Raw genomic sequence first — 20,966 nt, 5'->3', positions numbered from 1 at the left:
AGAATCTTCAGCTTTTTGAAGGAGGCAAACTTAACCAAAAGAAGAAAAAGAATGTTGAGTGTAAAGGAGGTCAATATATTTATTTATTATTCATTGAGTGTGTGTCTGTGGTTGCGAGTACATTTACAGGAGAGGGATCGCAAGAAATCTAGGGAAATCTTTAATAAACGAAAAAAAAAAAAAAAACTTTGCCTAAATGATGTCCACAGAAGAAAAATATAACAGTGGCGTCTACAAACTTTTGCAACACGAGTACAAGACGCTAACGGTAGGGCCTCCAACACGACACAATGGAAAGAAAAAAAAATGTAAGAATAGAGTTTACATGAGCCATTCATAACAGATTATCACGAACGAAAATTACAAAGTATGTTTTCAATGTGTTTCTGATGAGGAGAGAATATCATTATATGGCGAGGGGAGCAGAGATGAAAGGTAAATATTTTTTTAGAACAATCATGAATAAGTTTGTGTGCTATACCAAATCAGGGGGCACTAAACCCGTACATCAATGTGAAGCAAGTTAAATTTCCTGAGGAGACGGGTGAGGTGTGTACTTTCTTCTTTGGGTTATGATAAGAGGACAATCATGTACATTCGAAGACAGGATTGGTTTACCGTTTTCTGATTCGGCTCATAACGGCCGATGAACATTTGGAGAGACGGTGTTCTTGTTCTTATGAATATAAAACATGATATACTATTCTCTATTTTACACAACTACACACGAGCACACATCCCAGTAAACACGGGGTCATCCCACGAGACTGACACCCACGAGTCATACAGCCCACGAGTTCGACATTGAAAAAAGGTCCACCCACGAGTCATACTGAGCTCACGAGTCATACAGCCCACGAGTTCGACAGATACAACACGGGGCTTAACGTGTCGGTCTTGTGGGTCTCGTTAGCTTAGTGTCGAACTCACGAGCTGCATGACTCGTGAGCTGTATAACTTGTGGGCTGTATGACTCATGTGCTGAATGACTCGTGGACTGTATGACTCGTGGGTGTCGGTCTCGTGACATTCACCCGTAAAAACATCCCACCAGGACCCATGCCTATATGTCAGTGTGTGGTTTCGTGTTAATTTCGTGGTTTATTTTTTGTACGTTTGTATTCATTAACTGAGATTTAAAAAAAAAAAAAAAAAAAAAAAACCTCCAAAACCTGTAGACAAAACAAAACAAAAAATACAAAAAACAAAAATCACATACACATACACGAACAAATACAATACACATGCAAGAACAAACACAAACACGCACACACACCCACACACACAGTTGACACACACACAAACTCACCTCCTTGCACACACAGACACCAAACATACATGACGTATGCGTCTTATGAGGGAGTTCATGGTGACGGGTACCAGACTGCGATCAAATGGAAGTATCCTCTCGATCTTGCTTGGAATATACAGACATTGAGTATTACATGTACCTCCTTCTATAGCAATCGGCGGCACAAAATGTTGCAATCCTCCTGCTTGTATCCTCAAAGGAAAAAAAAAAATCATCGTATGTCGCATATGTATGAAAAACAGACAGAAAAGTTAGCTTGCAAACACTGCATCTGTTTCCTTATTCATTTGAGTAGTTCATTATACATGTAAATGTAAACAGTTAAAATGTACTGTATTATAAAAAAAAAATACAGTGTACTCCTGACATCTAAATCATTTCGCGTTTCTCCTCTAGATTGTTACCGATAATCAATAACACATACTGTTCCCATTAAGTAACATCAACGGTGACAATATGGAAGAGATTCCTATATATTGCATTATAGGTTCTATGGAAATAAAGAGAACTAAAATGTACAAAGCAAATTGCAAACAAATTACGTCAACTTCAAAATTTCTTCCACCACACCTGCATATGTTAGATACACCCAGGACAACTGTACAAAAAAGTATACAGAGACATTTGAGATGAACGGTTTTTTTTTTTATTATGAAATGTTTTATTGTATCAGAAGCAAAATAAAATGAATAGAAGGCGGCGAGGAAATAATTCCATTGTGACCAAACCAAGAGTCTGTTGAAATTGTCTTCTTTGAGACTTAAAAGCTCGCCGCATCTTAGGTACACCATGTAGGAACCAATCAGATGTTTGTATTCGAATCATTACCATGGTAACTGCAATCACACATGTTGCTGCAATAAATTATTGTTAACCCTTTACAAAATGGACGCCTAATCTCTGTACATTTCCCTTTACATCTGGATATTCCAAGCTGATTTTCTGAATACTCCCTGCTCAATTTATTTGAAAGACTTTTTTTTTCAATAGTAAAGGCACATTCACTGTTCACTCATACACATGACTTTGGATGCTATCAGTCAAAACATCCAGTTTAAAAGAATGAAGGCAATAGTATTACATGTACGAGTATTAAGCCATAACTAATATGAGTTACTGATTTTAAAAGCAGCTATTTCGAGTGTAAATCTATATGATGTTGCAAATCTATCAGTACACAGTGGCCGATCCAGGAGGGGGCACACTGGGCGTGCGCACCCTTTAATTTTTCTTAAAACAAAAGAAATAAAAAGAAAAAAAATAACAGTGGGCGCTTGCACCTCCTCCTTTAATTTTCTACTGTAGTGGCACCAGAAAATTACACTAAAACCTTTTTGTTGTTTTTGTTGTTGTTGCTGTTGTTGTTGCTTATCAGGCGATGAAACCTGGAAGTGGCATGAGAAATGGCACGTTTTGTTTTGTTTTTGTTTTGTTTTTTTGCTTGTCAGCTGATTAAACCTGGTAGTGGCACCAGAAATGTATTTTGCATCTCCTACCCCCTTCTTTACGGAATTCCTAAATCCGCCCCGGTACACCTATCACACCATGACAGAATGATATAGTTCTGAGGATAACATTATGTTGATATCCTGTAACCAAAATATACTTTTTGTTGAAGTACTTTTTTTTTTTATCTTCTGCTTAGTTTGAATTCGCATTTAAAATCTGCAAGGCCTTGTTTCCTCCAAAATACATACACTAATATCTTTAGGGCTTTCATCAACATTGATAAATCTTTTATACTTTATGAAATAAACATATTTATATCATATGTACACTACTATATACACTCATGAAAGAAGATTTGAAAGACGGCAAATTTAGATTGCATGTCGAAGTATGAACAGTAGTTTCTTTGACCAGACGTTTATACTGTATCTCAGAACAGCATAGGCCCATATTGATGGCATGCACAACAAGACTACTATCTTTCAGAAATTCAGCTCAATAGAACTGGTTTAACCCTAAAAAGACTGGGGGGGGGCCTAAAAGGCCCCCCCCTCGACATTTCGCGCGATTACTCAGCAACACGCAATGCTCTCGCCGCGATGCTCTGTGACTTTTTTCTTTCGAGTTTCCCGCACATTTTGAAATCAAATTTGTGACGCCCGGGGGTACGGTTCTGAAGTTACATAACATTTTGTACATGCACGTGAGACCGAAAATGGCTCAAAAATGCGATTTTGTGTACAAAGTCAATACAAATTGAGTTTTATCATATGGTTCATATAAATATGCTTATTTTTACTCGCAATGGCTAAAATCAATTTGTTTTAGTAGTAGTATGCTTCAAAAAGGGTCTGCCACAAATTTTGCTGAAAAAAACAACAAAAACAAAAGGTCGAAAAAACAAAGAAATACATAAGAAATTCATAAAACAATAAAATAAATTAGGAATTAATTTTGATACCGAATTTTTTTTCAAGTACATTTGCTAAGAATGCTACAAAGAATATCTAGACCAAAAATGAGCACTTTTGGAGCTTTATTTACTGATTTTGATAAAAAAGTCTGATTTCTCGCATAAATTAGCATAATTAATCAAAATAAAATAAAAGAAGACTATTTTGGAAAATTTAAATATACGATCTTGTAGATTACATCGCACACTACCATTGTGCAAATTTCCGCGGCGATCGCGCGATCCACGGCCGAGATCTTAAGGGGGGGCCCTTTAGGCCCCCCCCCAGTCTTTCGAGCTACCAAAATAGCCCAGTCTTTTTAGGGTTAAGCTACAATGTTTTATATAAAAATATTCATGCAGTATCACATAGAAGGTCTTCCATGTGTCTTCCACCCAATTTCTTTTGGAAACTTGGGCATGTCCACAAATACTTCCACCAAAGTACAACAGCCACAGGAAAAAGAAGGGTGGCAGAAATATGGAGAGAAACAAGCAATCAAAGATTCTTCAAATGGTATACTTGTATGTACACTGCATCACTACTAGAAATGTTTTTATTCTTAGTCTAATCAACTGGAGATCAAAGTGCATACAACTTCATGTAATATGAAATCAGTATAAAGTTCTGGAGCCTGTTTCATAAAGAGTTATGATTAATCTTACGCTCAATTGAGCATTTTAGTTTTGCATTCTCCTAATGTTATTTTTTTTTTTTTTTGGTCTTTTTGTGTGCTTAGAAACACCAGTATAAAGCGCCTTATAAATGCAATTATTATTATTAATTATTATCATTATAACTCAGTAAATTGAGCATCATATGAATACTGATCATAAGTCTGTTTCAAACAGAGACACTTTATTCAAAGAGCAGGTTTAATAACAGATAGAGCGTAACTTTTACAAACTGCATTGATCTTATGATTAATCTTTATATGGTTAATGGTCAATCTTTATGAAACAGGCCGAAGATCTGATAAATACCCTTTATGCTTAAATTGAGGGAATTAGACACAGCCAGGCTACCTTAGAGTACGTGCACATACTGCTTCAAAGCAATATCTGAAGCAGTGTCAACCAAAGAGCCAGAACTGATAAAGATACAGCTGGAAGGAAAGAGTGCATTGATTTCAAGATATGTGAGATGTATTAAAGGATTTGGCTCTTCCTGTGGGTGAAATGTAACAGAAGGTTGAAAACAATCTGGGAAGCCAACACTCTCCTTTCAAGGTCCTTTGATCCAGGATCTACAGGCGAATCCGGAAGGTACTGGGGGGGGGGGGGAGCAAAATGAACAATATCAAATTTAAGTCATTTTAAGGATAACTAATCAATTGACATACAGTACAGTGGCTTCAGCATCTTCTCTTTTCTGCATGTTACACTGTATAAAGAACCCCTGTAACAGTATCACAGTCATGGTACTTTAAAATAACAGTATCACGGTCATGGTACTTTAAAAACAAAAGCAACAACAAAACATGCTTTTAAAGGAAATTCTGGGGTAAATTGGTAAATACATCCTTTCTTTTTTTTTGTATAATTGTCAAGTCGAGAATTGACATGTGAGAAGTACCCCCCCCCCCCCCCTCCCATGGAGATTAATGTAAAGGGAACCCACACATGGTTTCTCTGACTCTTGGAAGGAGGGGGGTGCAAAATGCAGACAATTATGCTACTTTTATCCATGAAAATATGACAAGAAGAAAACCATACAACTGTCTTTGCATTGACACAGGATTTATTGGTCACACTGCGTGTGAGACCTGACCCGAACATGTACTAAAACCCAGGAGAGGGCATTTGAATAGTATGGTGGTCACTGTAGTGCTACTAAAGTTTGGGTGGCAAGATTAATGGCCCTCAAAAATTGTCCCCTTCACGTAGTACCATCAAACAAATATTTGGCAAAACAAACTTGTAATTGGGCTAATATGTGACGAAATATTTGTGTATGTATAATCTTTAGTGAGTGGGGAATTAATTTTCCTTGGCCATATCTCATATTAGAATCTTATCGGGACTGCCAACCTTATAAAAAAAAAAACATTGTGCAATATTCTGAGGTTTGACAGTGTATTCTTGGTGGAAAAAAAAAAAAAAAAAAAAAACATATTTTCACCTTTCCTGCAAAAGATACTATTCTGTAGCAATAAAATGTGGGAAATTAGTATTTTCCATGAAACCTGCAGAATTGAAAAAAAAAAAATAAATAAAAATAAGTACAAAATACTGCATATATGAGTATAAACAATTGGCTTTTTTTTTTACTTAGACTAAGCTAAAAATTTTCTGTACATGAGTGCACAGTGAAAAATTGGGTAGTGCAGACAGCACACATTCAGCGGGCTTAGCACAGGGCAACTTTCAGCTCATGTGACTTCAACGACTTCTACATGTGGAGAGTTTACTCTATACTATTTTTTCCCCTTCATATTTAATTCCAGCTACTCACTTCATGAAGTCTGGGGCTTTCGAGATGACGTGCTCAAATTCAGCAAAGGAGAGGGCGTCATCGTCATCCAAGTCAGCCTCCTCAAAGATCTGGATTATAGGAAAACAGGAGAGAGACTGATGTAAGAGACTGTTGACTTCTATCCCTAGCTACAACTCTGGTTTGTTTTCATTTTGTTTTGTCGGTTATTTTCTTTTTTTTCTTTTTCTTTTTCTTTTTTGGGTTCCTGGGATGACAAGACCTTGTGTCTCCATTGGCATACATATTCAAAAACCTCCTATAAACTCAATTTTAATATTAGAAATGCTTATTTATGTTTTAAAACAGTACAGTTATTAGTGCAATTCAAAACACTGTACATGTATCTACATTATTTGACATTGACATTATCGTTAATTGATAAAAAGTTACAAAAATTAAAAGTATTTTTGCTCTCCTCAATATTCATGAATATTGAGATACGAGGTCTATTCACCCAAGAAGAATTATGCTTTGTTTTGTCTCAAGTCCATCATATTTCAGAGTATCTAGTACCTGTCCTTCATGTAGTGCCTTTTAACCCTACCTCCTACTCACCCCCTCCACCCACGTCACTGAACATGTTTTGAGTGTGCTTGTGACTTTGTAGGCACTATGTAACTGGGAACTTTATTACCTCCGCCAAGGGAGGAGGTTAATGTTTTCGTTACCGTTGGTTTGTGTGTTCGTTCGTTTGTCCGTGTGCAATATAACTCAAAAAGTAGTGAACGGATTGGGATGAAACTTGCAGGAAAGTTTGAGAATGACAAAAGTAATAAACGATTAATTTTTTGTAGTGATCCGAGGATTTTGGGGGAATTTATGAAGGATTTTTTGTATTTTGGCAGGTAGGGTCAATGAACTTGGGAGTTCAGGCTGCGCATATTTGAGGTTTGCATGCATGCACGCAATAAAGTGCGTGCTCTAGTTTCTGCTAGGGCGAGGTGCGCCGTGCAGCTGAGGGTTTATGACGTAACAAAGGCTTCTATATTGGGAAATCGGGCGACTTTCAGCACATGGGTGGAAATCACTGATATCTCTATGGAAGAACAAGATCAGTGGTGGAAATGAGCTGCATGCTTGGCGGAGGTCTGCGCTCTCAGAGTGCTTCTCTAATTTCTAGATGTAATGTCTTCGATTGTCAGAGCTTATCTGTTTATAGTCTATATACAACTGTATATAATTACAGATAGTTTCACGAATGAGGAGGTCATAGACATTACCACGAGATGTTGTTTTCACGAATAGATGCCAAGGCAAACATGAATGCATTATCACCCCAATGCACGGATACATTTTTGTGTGTTGTTAAATTCGCGATCCAACTGTGATTCTCGAAAATTAACACCTCACAAAAATAATGGCTTACACATATACAATATTCTGCTCAAATCCACAAACTCGCCCCAACTGATCAATTATGAATCACTATGTGCATCAGTAGAATAAAAACTTCACTCCTGATTCCATTCCTGTCATATGAAACTTGCATTATGTAGTAGCTGAATATAAAGCTGTGGTCCCCACTGGATTTGAGACTAAATTGTCTACGTTTTTGTCACTGTTTTTGTGTGAAAATGTCATCCCTTGTAAATGCTTAGCAAATACACTGTACATGTCATTTGAAAGAAATAAAAAAAGATCTGTTATAAAATTTACATCGTAGCAAATCATGACATTTTCTCTACAGCTTTACTCATTGCATGTCCAGCATAACAAAAATCTATTAAAAAAAAAGTTATGTGAATTTGAAAACAGAATTTTTACCTAAAGCATGCCTACGTTGCAGTCTCAGAATAACCAGGAACATATGGAGTTTACACTGTAGTGCATAATGAGTTAAAATGCTATTTAACACTGCATTCGAGTTACTCTGAAGGGTTAGACTAAAAACAGACAAAACAAATGCAATTCACCAAAATCGACACACAGAATATGATGTACTCATGTTGTGAGTTATTCCTATCATATTTCATCATTTTGTTTCTCTGACATATTTTGTATTTCAATTAAAGTTTGCAAGATTGGTGTGGAATAATGATTGAAATGTATGGAATGTATGGAGTTCAAAAGACAAAAACATTCATTCTTGCTCTAAAATGGCAATTAACTCTAATGACCATAAATTCTTTACCACTATTACCACCATTGTACACAAAGCATAATGAAATGACGGTCTGTGCCACAGGGGGTGTGTCACTGACGTAAAATACTGAAAATGACTCACATTGTCAATGAGTTGCTGCATGTCATCATCCGTCAGTTGCTGCTCCCCAGACAGCCTGTTCACCATCTCACGGAGGTCGCTGCTGTTGATGAAGTCATCCTCGTCAAAGTCTGGCATTTTTGCAGGGAGAAGAAACAAAAATTGAAATCACCAAGCCCTTGCACAAGTGTCGCGCACGTAATATGGATAATGACTGGCGTGGGGGGAAAATCGCCAATAATGTGCAGTGATGAAAATGGAAACGATACAAAAATGTGTGATGTCACAAATGGTGAAATGATGTAAACAAAATAGAGAAGGAATTTCACAAATCATTTTTTTTTCTTTTGTTTAAAGGGATGGTATAGTATTGGTGGAGATGACAATTGCATGGGCTTTTAACTTTTTGTGAGATATCAAGAAATTATTAATACAAAATAATACAGCGCATACCATCCTAAGAGGAATTCAAAGTTTCTTAGATAAAAATTGGTTTTAGAATGGCCGAGACATCCAAAAACAAAGTAAAACACAGCAATCCTAGTAAAAGATGGGTCCCATCTTTTATAACGATCGCTTTGTTTTGGATATCTCAGCCATTTAAAAACAAATTTTCATCAAATAAATGTTGAATCCCTCTTGGAATTGCATGCTCTTTCATATTTCATAAGAGGTTTCTCATTATCTCATCAAAAATGCTAGAAACCTGAAGTTAGGTCTCAACCAAAACTATACAATCCCTTTAATACAGAGTACACATTCTGTTGACTTGTAACTGAGATCTGTAGGCAAATATCAAGCTCCACTCCTTCTGGAGAAAGCTGGGTAAAGTTTCCTTTCAATGCCCAAGAGAAATGAATTTTTGTAAAATTCCCTTTATTCTTAAATCATTCTGCTATGTAGACTTCACAAATGGATGCAAACTTCTTTCTATCTAGAAAGGGCAGAACATGAAAGTAACCAACACTTTTAAAAATATTAAATTTGTGAACAGACCATCCAACTTGCCCCAATTTGAACCCTTTTAATTACATTTTTGCATTTCATGGAATTTACACAGGATGTTTGGGGAAAACATCCCCTTTTAAAATTTACCAACTCTTAAGCACAGCTAAATCTGAACACTGTAAAACCTCCTCTCAGCTTACCATAGATGCGGAAGGCATACTCTGCCTTCATACTCTTGGGTGCTGAGTCGCTGAAGACCGACATCATGTCCAAGAAGTCTTCAAAGGTCAACGACCCATCCTCAGAGGAAGAGAACACCTTGCAGATGCGATCCTTGAATGGGTTCACCTGGTATAAATAAAATAGACAAACAAACATGCAAAAAAATAAATAAATATACTTGTTAATTAGCATGAAAGCATGCATAACAACAATATTTCCTGCTATTGTGTGTATTTTTGTTGATGTTGTTGTTCTTTTTATTTCTGTAACCTCTCTCATTCCAACATCAAATGAAAACGTAATCTGTGAGAAAGAGTTGGTGGGTTTGATGAATCCGCGGGAAGCTGATAAGCAACTTGGTTTTTGCCTTTGGTGAGATTGTTTTAATTTTTGTTCTGGTCCATTTTGCTATATTGTTATTTGACAAGAGATTTTGAGAAAATACTGTTTCTTAGAACTATTTCTCCAATCAAAAGCAAAATATGAGGAGGAATATTATGTGCACTGTTGAGTATTAAAACAGCATAGTTTGTATCCCAAAAAGCATCTTAAAGCTTCAACATGCAGCCCAAGCAATCAACTGCCTGTATCATCTACACATCACAATTCACATCTTGGGTTCTGGTATCATTCTATCAATATGGTGCATTTCACTGTCCTGCACTATAAGCAAATCCCACTTCGAAGTGTGTCTTAAGTGTAAAAACAATGTTCATGCTTTATAACATACATGTACCTCAAGATTTTTAGTGTGGTTGTTTCTGTTGTATTGTGGTCTTCTTCTTCTTCTTCTTCTTCTTCTTCAAACGATAAGTTATACTATTGGGTATACAAGATACTGTAAAGATACGCAGGACCTAACTGCTTTGTAGCTGGATCAGTCATTCACGACATGGGCAACTTAGTGATCGCCACTGCTGCATTCATTACTCAGTCATTCAGTCATAATGCACTAGCTTAAGCTTTCTTCACGACTGTACACATTTCAATTTTTCAATTTCAAGGTTTATTTCATTTTTATCTATAGACATACAAGTATATTTCACATGCTACTGTGCAACAATTTCATGAACACAGAATGATTGTTCAATGCATGAAACACACATGTGTATACATACACACATACATGCACAGTATGTAAGTACTTAATATTCAACGATGATACATGTACATACTAGGCAATGACCACAAAGTTGGATAACCTGTCTCCCTTGGGTGGTCGCTATTGACAGGATTGACTGCAGTACTCTGTACTACATACCTTTAGTTCTGGTAACTCCTGGATTTTGTCCATGGGAAGGCAGGCATTCTTGTCCTGTCTCACGGCATCGGGGTCCAGAAGATGGAATCTCTTGTGGACACTGGAAGGAGGGTTAAAAACAAAGAGTAGGGCAAATTGATCTTAACTGAGAGTTATTCGCCACTTGTTAGACCATACTGTTTTAATGTTTGTCTTGTAACTTATTGTTCAAGTAGATAATGTTACTTCTGTGTCTTGATTCATACAAGCCAATCGGTACATGTACGCAACTGCATGTACGTGTACACTACATGTAAATAGGAATACGTTTCTAAATGCCAATTTTTAGTTTTTCACAAAGTACAAGGATCAGTGTATTTCATTGCACATGATGGCAAAGATTTGTGACTTGCATTGATTCCATCACAAGTTTTACAATACATTGAGCATTAGAGTGAAATCAGACTTTGTCATGATCTACTGGATCCCCCTCCAATAAAAAGATATTAAAACAAAAACCAAAAACAAAGCAAAAAACACATTTGCATACTATAAAAGTAGATATTTTCAAATGAGTACATGTTTGCGCTCCTTCATGTAAAATGAATATTACATGATGCTTTTAATTCTGCGGGATCAAAACATTTATTTCTGGAACATACGGCACACAAAAATATAAGAGAGCTTTTACTTTTCGCACTTGTTCCTTGTTGAAATGTGTGAAAATTTCCACACCGCGAAACTTTCCACTTCTACAGTAAAGTGTTACATATGATTTAAATGCCCTTTTTTTAACCTCCATTAACCATTAGTGTTCATGAATCAATGCAGTTTTCCTATACACAGTACCTTATGAGAGCAAATAGGACCATCTAACCAACGAAAAAAACAAACAAACATATCATGCGGGGAAACTTGGATTGTATGTGTATGCCCATTATAAAGAGGTTTATATCAGTCATGTACATGTAATGGTCACACCGATATCCTGGACTTGCGCAAGCTCCTGTTCAGAGATCAACAATTCTTGACCAACTCACCCAGCAAACAATTTTTCAGTGATAATCAACCATACTGATCTTTCCCCTGTAGCAGAAACAAACAGGGGAATATGAGGACCGTCCCTTCCTAGTGCAGACTACTCTAGGAGCAGATACAATGTACATACAACATGCCATATACTGTGCAAAGGCGGATGTGTCTAAAGTTCATGTTTGCAGAAACACAAACTGATAACAGAAAAGCTATGTAACTGCAATGACAAAAAACATGCGGTATGCAGTCAATGTGTCATCTGCACGGGTCCATTTACTCCCTAGAATCCACACACGAAATTAACCCCATTTTTGGAAACTGAGCAAACACAACTTCTGGAATGGAAGAACTGGGATTAATCATTAGGGGTTCCATGAGGTCTGCATATTAACAAGCTATGAAATGTTGCTACTGGTACCAGGAAAGCTGCTATGAATTTTCACCGGTTAAACTCTAAACTTGCATTACATTTGTAAATTGGGTGGATTAAGGAGTGTGAGAGTACATGTACTTGAAGAAAAAAAAAAATAAATAAATTAAGAATTTTTCAAAAATCTAACACATGAAAAACCGGTCTGAAGTACATTGAACTGTGAGCAATTTTATGAATGCATAGTTTGAATTGTCAAAATGTTGAAGAGTGGGTTTTGGGTAGAGTAAAAATACCTGAAATCAGATTAAACTCTGAACTCTCACAACCAGCCAGAAAAAGACAGAAAAAAAAAAAGATAAAATGCTTTTAGAACTGTTCAAAGTGAATAAACTTTTTTCCCTCACTCTTTCAGATGAAACATCCTGAACACTTAGTTGAATTCAAAGGAAGGCATGTTACAAACATGTCATGTGCGCACAGTGTGGGCCTACAGACTGTTTTCTACATAAAACTTTGCAAATCTCAAAACTAAACAGATGTACTAAAAGACAAACATCAAACATGCAGGCCTTTATTGTATGTGATTCGCCCTCCAAACACTTTCTTACTGACCAGTACAAAATGCATGTGTGTAAAATAATTTATTAACATCATTACTCACTGCAAAATCTCCTTCTTGCTGAAGAATGTCAACTCCTGAATACAAAGAGAGTTTGGAAAAGAAAGAATATCAGAAACCAGGTGATATGCGAGACAAGTCATTCACAGATCTGAGTGCACCTCTGAAATCATGACCAAGAACATAGTTACAGACAAATGTATAATTAGAATAGATAAATACAATAATGTTATTATTTTGATAATTAGCCATTTTACATCCCATTACAGTAGAGGTACATGTACATTGTACAGTACTATAAACTACAGTACCATGTCAAGATTAAAACAATGCATTTGTACAGTTGTCTGATGTAGAATACTTCAATGCATCTACCCCCCAAGTTTTTTGTTTGTTTTTTGGTTTTTTACATACCGATATGTAAATAAAACAAAACAAAAAAATCTGGTTCTGTTATACAACAATGAATGTAGGTGTATCTTCAGAAAAATTAAACTAAAAATATCATTGTTCATTTGAGAATATGTTAAAAGACTGGGATGAAGAAGAATCTAACTTTTTTCTAAAGAAATTTAGAACAACTCAAGGCCCTACTGTACTACAAAAGATTGCAAATGATCACACTCACAAACAAAACACTGTGAGAGAAACAAATTCACACGAAAGAGAATATGGATTTAAGAAATTGGCATTTTCAATATGCAAGATTTGAAAACCTAACATTGTGTCATTAAGATTAGAATTGGATTCTATGACATGTACGATGTACAAATGTAGATTATGTATTTCTACAACTTCAAGTACATGTACATGTTTATATCTCTAGATGTACTAATGTACCATGCCATATTACTGCCATACTGCTACAGATACTGTACATGTCTGATTTTTAAAGGATAAGTTCACCTTCATTAACATAAGGATTGAGAGAATGCAGCAATATTAGTAGAACACATCAGTGAAAGTTTGAGGAAAATTGGACAATCGATGCAAAAGTTATGAATTTTTATAATGTTTGTGTTGGAACCGCTGGATGAGGAGACTACTAATGCTTGTGATGTCATATGAGTACAACAGTATAAAGAAAATGTAAAGAAAATTCAACATATTTTCACTTTTTTCGCATAATAAAAGAGCACTTGACTTGCCTCTTTCTAAATACAATGGGAATAATATTACCCATAACATACAATGTATGTCAGTAACAAGTCAAGGGAATGTGTACTTTTTTCAAAAGATGAAATTTTGTGAAATTCTCTTTATATTTTCCTTATGCTGTTGTACGCATGTGACATTTTTATACACTGCAGTAGTCTTCTCATCCAGCGGTGACTGCACAAAAACTTCAAAAATGCATAACTTTTGAACGGATTGTCCGATTTTCCTCAAACTTTCAATGACCTGGGGGGGGGGGTAAGATTTGTAAGATTTTGTAAGATTTTATTGACTCTATCGACCCCCTCTCGGGGTATGAGAGTACAAACATATTTACAATATATGAATACAAAAATATAAGTGATAATGTACATGTACGTGTGAAAATAACAGACATAAATAAATATGTTTACAAAACAAGGCGTAAAGGACGTTTAACTACTCTACCACTACGTGTACAAACATTCACATCTACTTTACTTTCTACAAAAATACTGTCTTTCTTCTTTGGTATTGAAGAGAACTGAAACATAATAATTCTGACAAATTTGGCTAGTTTTTTCAAATGGCAAGCATTAGTTGAATTGAATAATTTGGCCATATGTAATGCACTTGGTCTACTGGCCGTCAAGCTACTTGGTAAATACAATAATCTCTCTTTGTTGAAAAAGGGACAAACAAAAATATAATGAAATTCATCCCCTATATCATCGGATGAACAAATAGTACAATGCAATTCATCTGTCAGGCTTGCATCAAACCTGCCCTTATTAACGGGTAATCCATTAGATCTACATCTGAATTTACTTAATGTAATATAATCTTTCTTACACAAGACTTGTAAATACTTCTCTAACATCAAATTATCCTTAAACATTCTATAATTTGTACAGATTCTATTTGACCATGTTGCTGCTCTCCACTCTTGAATAAACATATCAAAAAGTCTAACTTTTGAGGTGTGTGAAATCCATGCAGCGCTAAATCCACCCCCTTGTGCTAACCACACATTCCCTAGCCCTGCATAATAAAAAATATTTGCGATAGATAATAACCATTGTGATTTTGACGGGGAGTGTATGTCTCCTTGTAAATGCAGAAGAAATTTGAAAATTGTACATGAGTGTTTGGTTTCTTTTCCCTTGACTAATCTCAACCAGAATCCAATCATTCGACATTTAATATGGTTCAAAATTACTCCACGTCCAGTTTCACCATAAACCATACAATCAGGAGTACATTTGTTCACAAGCAAAATTTTTCTTAAGAATTTCCTATGGAAAATTTCAATTTGGTCTATGCACTCATAACCCCAGACTTCACAACCATAGAGTAAAACAGGTAAAACAAGATGATCAAATAGGTGGCACTGTGTGTCCACAGAGAGCTGTAACTTTTTAGCCTTGACCAACATGCTATAGAGTGCTTTTCTAGCTTGTGTGACTTGTTTAGAAATTGCCTTTTTAAAACTACCATTATAATTGAATTTAACTCCAAGGTACACAAAATCATCTACAACCTCGAGTGGATCACCAGCATAAACGAATTCAGGAATTCTTCTAACCTTCCCACGGGAGAAAATAACAATTTTAGTCTTGCTTGCATTTACAGTCAAGCGCCATGTCTGACAATAACTATCTACAGCATCAAGAGCTTTTTGCAACTCCTCCGGAGTTTCTGCTAAAATTATTGTGTCATCTGCATAAAGTAAACAAGAAAGATTTAAAGCTTTTTTGACATTATCAGAATCCAGGTGGTAAGAAATCTCACTTTCCAAATATTTAAGTCCACCATATGAATTTCTTATGTATTCTTGAAAATCATTCAGATAAATGGCAAATAAAAGCGGGGAAAGGTTTTCACCCTGTCGTACACCAATGTTACAAGTAAAAAACTCTGACATCTCCCCCCTAACCGCCACACATGATTTAGCACTTTCATAAATATTCTTAATGACAGTAAACAGTTTACCCCTAAGCCCCATCTTCAACATTTTGTACCATAAAGATGATCTATCAATTAGATCAAATGCTTTCTTGTAATCAATAAATGCACAGTATAAGCGTTTTTTATTTTGCAGATAAACATCAATTATAGTCTTCAAAACAAAAATATTATCAATTGTAGAATAATTAGAACGAAAGCCAGCCTGTTCTTCACCTAACATATTAGCTGCTTCGAAAAACTCTGAGATTCGATGATTCAAAATGGAAGTAAAAAGTTTTCCTAGACAACTGAGAAGAGTTATTCCTCTATAATTATCAGGATTTGTGTCTATACCCTTATTCTTAAAAATAGGAATGATAATCCCTATGCACCATTCAGTTGGAACAATACCACTGTCCAGTACCACATTAAAGAACTTTACCAACACATGAAGCATCTCTACGGGACAATTCTTAAGGAATTCATTTCTTATGAAATCTTTTCCACAAGCTTTTGAATTTTTAAGTTTCTTAATCATTAGTACCACTTCTTCCAAAGTGACTGGGGCATCCAAGGGACCATCTGCCTCAACAATTTCTGAAGTACCCATACTATCTTCCAGGCCTGTGGGCTGGTCCTCTTGGCTATTACCTAAACGACTAAAATGATTAACAAAATCCCCTAATGAAACATTTCCTGTTTTCTTTACTTTGCGTTCATTATTACTGTTGAGTAATTGCCAATATTCTTTCGGATTTGATGCCTGTAATGAACGGAGAGATTCATTCAAATCTCTATGAAATGCCCTTCTTTTATGTCTTAATAAATTCTTATAAAGCTTTCCTGTAGACTCATAATGATTCAATAGACAAGTAGCCCCTGACCTGCCCAGAAATTTAAGCTTCCTCTTTAATCGATTTTTAACATTCAAATACTCCTGACGGGCAGCTCTACATTCTGCATCAAACCAAGGCTGATGGTTGTTTTTATCCTTATTGACAGTCTCATTTTTGTTTATATTATGTCGAGATTGTCTCCACTCACAAATGCCAACATCTTGTGCAACACTGACGAACATATTGCATAATTGTGAGTAACAAAAATCAATACTATCTTGATTTGCATTCCCATCTAAACATTCCACATTTTCACACATTAGCTCAGCCGAGTCCTTGATTTTCTGTTTAAATATTGCAGCGCTGTCACTGCTCCACTGGAATAATAAATAACGTTGACTTTCATTAGGCTGTGAATCTAAAACTGCGTTGTCTACTGCAGCGTTTTGAGAATTGTTAAAAACAGTGTCGACATTCACAGCAGATTTAGAATTTTCCGATTGCAAGGTCACACTGACAGGACAATGAACATCTGACAAACATTTATCAAATACATCAATACTGAAATGTGTAATGCTAGAAAATAACTGGCGAGATACAATAACATAATCAATGGTGCTACAACCACCATTTTTGTTGAAACATGTGTATTTTCCGACAGACTGATCTTCCCCTATTCTTCCATTAACAATCCTGAGATCAAAACTTTGGCACACATCAATAACAGACTTTCCATTATTATTTACATGGACATCAGTATTATAACGAGTAGTTGGAATATCTAGGCCATCAGTAGTTACATGCATATCAGAGGCATCATTACAAAAGCCTAATCCAGTCTGATCTGTCAACACATCCTCTACATCTAAAAAATCATCAAGCAAACCCGTCCTGGCATTGAAATCACCCAGCAAACAAAAGGGTGCATCATATCTACTTTTAATATCAATAATATCCTGCACCAGGTTGTCAAAAACTTCATTAGAATGGTGAATTGATCCCTCACATGGCAAGTACACTGCACCAACAATAAACTCAAAACCTAAAATTTTACTATTTACCTTGACCCATAAAATTGATTCAGAAACTGTTGCATGAATTCTTTCAGAACAATTAAAAATATGATTCTTCATCAGAATACACATACCGTGAAACCCACCAAACTTTTGTTTATTGGAATATTTTGGCATACTATAACACTGAAAACCGCAAATATGAGATTGAGACAGATCTGGTGTGTCTGTTTTTGTCTCTAAAAGACAGATTACATCATATGCTTGCAAATGTAAGTCCAAAATTCCAATATCGAGTTTACTCTGCAAACCATTAACATTCAAACTTATAAATGAGATCTGGGTTAAATCCGTAGATGAAAGAGGGCCGGGTAATTCCTAGGTCGAAATGTCGAGGAAGAGACCCGACTGTTTCAGCTTGTCCTCACTCCATCCTAGACGCTTGAAGAGGTCATCCGGACCGTGAATGATGTGCTTCTTGTGCGGGTCGCTCTTCAGAGTGCAATGCACCTTCCCATCGATTGTCCATACTTTCTCTGTGTTCTCGTCTTGCTTCACAGCCTGAAGAAGCTTGGCACGCCCAGGGGACAGATGCTCCATGATCATTATGTCCTTGTGTTGTTCCGAGTCCTTTAACTTACGCTTACTACGAAGGAGCTGAGTGCGGAGGTCACGACGTACGAAACGCGCAACAATAGGTCTCATTTTATTGGGCTGAGGCCTCCCCACGCGGTGGCTGGTGCTGATATCTGCCTCAGACACGGCAACCCCTGCGCTGGCAGCAACATCGATGACTACAGCATTTGTAGACTCGCCATCATTTTCAGGCACCCCTCGCATGATAACATTGTCTCTCCTAGAATACTGTTCTACCTCGTCCAGTCTGTTGTCATGATTTTGAACTGTGGCCTGCACCTTCTGCACGGACACCTGTGGGCCACTCACAAGTTGATGTGCGATGGATTGCACCATTGGCAACAATGCAGCAACCACAGCCTTCACTATGTCCCCCACAAGCTGACGGTTTCCACCCTCACGGTCAGGGACAAGCTGCATTGCCCCCTCTACCACCTCATTAATCTTGAAAGACACATCAGTATCTCCTTCATCCTCAAGTGTGGCAAACTTGTTAGAAATGGTTGCCATGGCAAGACGAGGTCACAGTTGACAAGTGATGAAAGTAATATGAGCAGCAAACACAAAATCCAGTAGGTGGGACAGTGAAAACAAAACACGTGGTGGAGAGATAACAACAGCTGTCAAAATATCTCCTTTAAATGGCACTCCAGAGACGAGACTGAAGGTCAAAAAGCAAGTATTAGGATAAACTCTTGAGATAATTTAGAACAGCGAAGTCATCTTTCACTATATCGACCAATACACATCCAAGAGCATCTCAGCCAATCAAAACCAAGGATTTTGCTGAAATTGGACCTACAATATGTAGGTACAGTATGTTAAATCAACCATATCTTGATATCTATGTGTCAAACTCAAAAAGACCATTTGTGCATTGATCACATTTATTTTTACTTTCTCTTTCTTTGCAGTCATGATATTGAGTATTTCGTCTTTGTTGGGAGCTCTTTACAGTAAATACATGGAAGTTTACGCTTTGATACAGGATGAACACAGACCGGATACATGTTTCAAACAATCGTAACAAGTTGCCACTGTATGCCTACTGACTACTACACTAGTAGACTATACCACAGTGATCATGGTGATGTAACGTTAATACTTAGTATCCTGTACAAACTGTTACAGTGCAGTTGTATGTAGTCCCTCTAACTGAGTGCGGTGCAGCGAAGCAGCGCAGTCTGTTAGAACTCCCCGTCTATTGACAACAAACATAGCCGAGACTCTTGGCTACGAATGACGCACGAACATTCATTGCATAGGTTCTTTACCTGGTAGTCATCCAACTCAGCTTCGGTGAAGACACTGTGCGAACCACCCATCTTTCGTAGCTGATTTCAGACCGATGAATACCCGGTTCCTCCGACAAACTCCAGACAACCTTCACGTGTCTGTGACGAGCTAATTGATACTGTTTTTATCCCCAAACACCGAGAAATTACGAGGGTTTTGTAGACCACCGGTACCGCGCCGACCGTTTTCCGTGTTTCGTTGTACATGTATGCAAAAATAGAGTGTACGCGACGCGACGCACGCGCGTACGCAGTGCGCCACAAGAGGGCCTAGCGCCTACTCTCGCGATTTTACCAAAGAACTATAACTATTATTCTGTGGATTTTACAGGTAGGTGTGTACGCCATGGAGCCCTACGGCTGCCATTTCAGGAAGCAAACCGCTGGATTATCGCGACCCTCCAAGGAGTGAATAAATTCTGCCTCCCTTTCATTTTCTTCACTTTAAGGGGGGCAAACAACTGTCTAGCTTTTCTTTAAAACCTTGAAATGCCATTTAGAAGCATCATTCATGCCTAAAAATGAAAAAAAGGCGGAGAAATGTCCATTACTTTCGAATCTGCATATAGTCCCGCAAAGTTCGAGAGATGGAGAGCGAAGCGCCCTTCTCTCTGCAAAGCTCCCTCCTCCTCCCCCCATCTCTCCCTCTCTCTCTCTTCTTGCCCCTGCTCTTTTGGCCTTGTTATAACGCCTTTATGCAGGTGGAGTAGGGGTGGGGGCGTGTTCCCCTGGAATTTTTCAGGGATCATCTCCCCGCGATTTTCAAATATAATATTCTTATTTTTCTTCTCTTTTTTTTAACACTATGCTTTTTTATGCAAGGCGAACATGTTCAAAAGATAACACATTTTTTATTTAAAAAAAGTCTCAAATATTCCACAACAGGTGTGCATCACATCATCGTTGAATTTCAATTCTGATAATACATAGGCTTCCTAGCTCTGCGGCCCGTTCGTTCCATATCTCATAAACTTGCACATTGAAGACGCCCATAACGGATCCTGAGAGGTCTTGATAATGGACTTATAGCCGTTCACATTTTCCTACATTTCCCTTTTTTATATGAAATATTAATTATTAGATTTACAAATATTCCACCAAAGTATGGACCAAATCGTATAACATCAATCCTCAAGGTCCCTACCACCCCCCCCCCCCCGGGCTCCTTAAATGCGTTCGACCTCCTACAAAGTGCATCGCGAAAACGGACAATGCATGGATCAACTATAAGTAATGATAACTACGACACAGCCAATCACATTGTCCGAGAATAATT

At 37.1% G+C, this 20,966-nt stretch overlaps 2 protein-coding genes across 2 annotated transcripts; both read right to left on the bottom strand.

Annotated features, from left to right (window-relative positions):
* Positions 1 to 4,042: 4,042 nt before the first annotated feature.
* On the bottom strand, positions 4,043 to 19,896 carry LOC140233596 (calcium and integrin-binding family member 2-like). Its single transcript, XM_072313686.1, has 7 exons — positions 19,670 to 19,896; positions 12,872 to 12,906; positions 10,824 to 10,923; positions 9,541 to 9,688; positions 8,414 to 8,523; positions 6,169 to 6,257; positions 4,043 to 4,982 (listed from the first exon to the last, which is right to left on the bottom strand). Exons 1-7 carry the CDS (start codon positions 19,718 to 19,720, stop codon positions 4,961 to 4,963), a joined length of 555 nt encoding a protein of 184 aa, XP_072169787.1. The 5' UTR covers positions 19,721 to 19,896; the 3' UTR covers positions 4,043 to 4,960.
* On the bottom strand, positions 18,138 to 18,905 carry LOC140234381 (uncharacterized). The gene has a single exon (XM_072314434.1). It carries the CDS (start codon positions 18,903 to 18,905, stop codon positions 18,138 to 18,140), a length of 768 nt encoding a protein of 255 aa, XP_072170535.1.
* Positions 19,897 to 20,966: the final 1,070 nt, after the last annotated feature.

This window comes from Diadema setosum, chromosome 10, assembly GCF_964275005.1.
Source record: "Diadema setosum chromosome 10, eeDiaSeto1, whole genome shotgun sequence".
NCBI classification, from domain to species: domain Eukaryota; kingdom Metazoa; phylum Echinodermata; class Echinoidea; order Diadematoida; family Diadematidae; genus Diadema; species Diadema setosum.
The sequence above is the reverse complement of the archived record's forward strand: the minus strand, read 5'-3'. Positions and strand labels throughout refer to the sequence as shown.

What these genes read in the sequence shown, in the direction of transcription:
- LOC140234381 (XM_072314434.1), bottom strand. Translation starts at nt 18,905, where the DNA reads ATGGCAACCATTTCTAACAAGTTTGCCACACTTGAGGATGAAGGAGAT.
- LOC140233596 (XM_072313686.1), bottom strand. Translation starts at nt 19,720, where the DNA reads ATGGGTGGTTCGCACAGTGTCTTCACCGAAGCTGAGTTGGATGACTAC. An exon ending in CTGAGTTGGATGACTACCAG is followed by an intron (nt 12,907 to 19,669) that starts GTAAAGAACCTA and finishes CTTTGTATTCAG; the next exon opens with GAGTTGACATTCTTCAGCAA. An exon ending in TGCAGCAACTCATTGACAAT is followed by an intron (nt 6,258 to 8,413) that starts GTGAGTCATTTT and finishes CCTATAATCCAG; the next exon opens with ATCTTTGAGGAGGCTGACTT.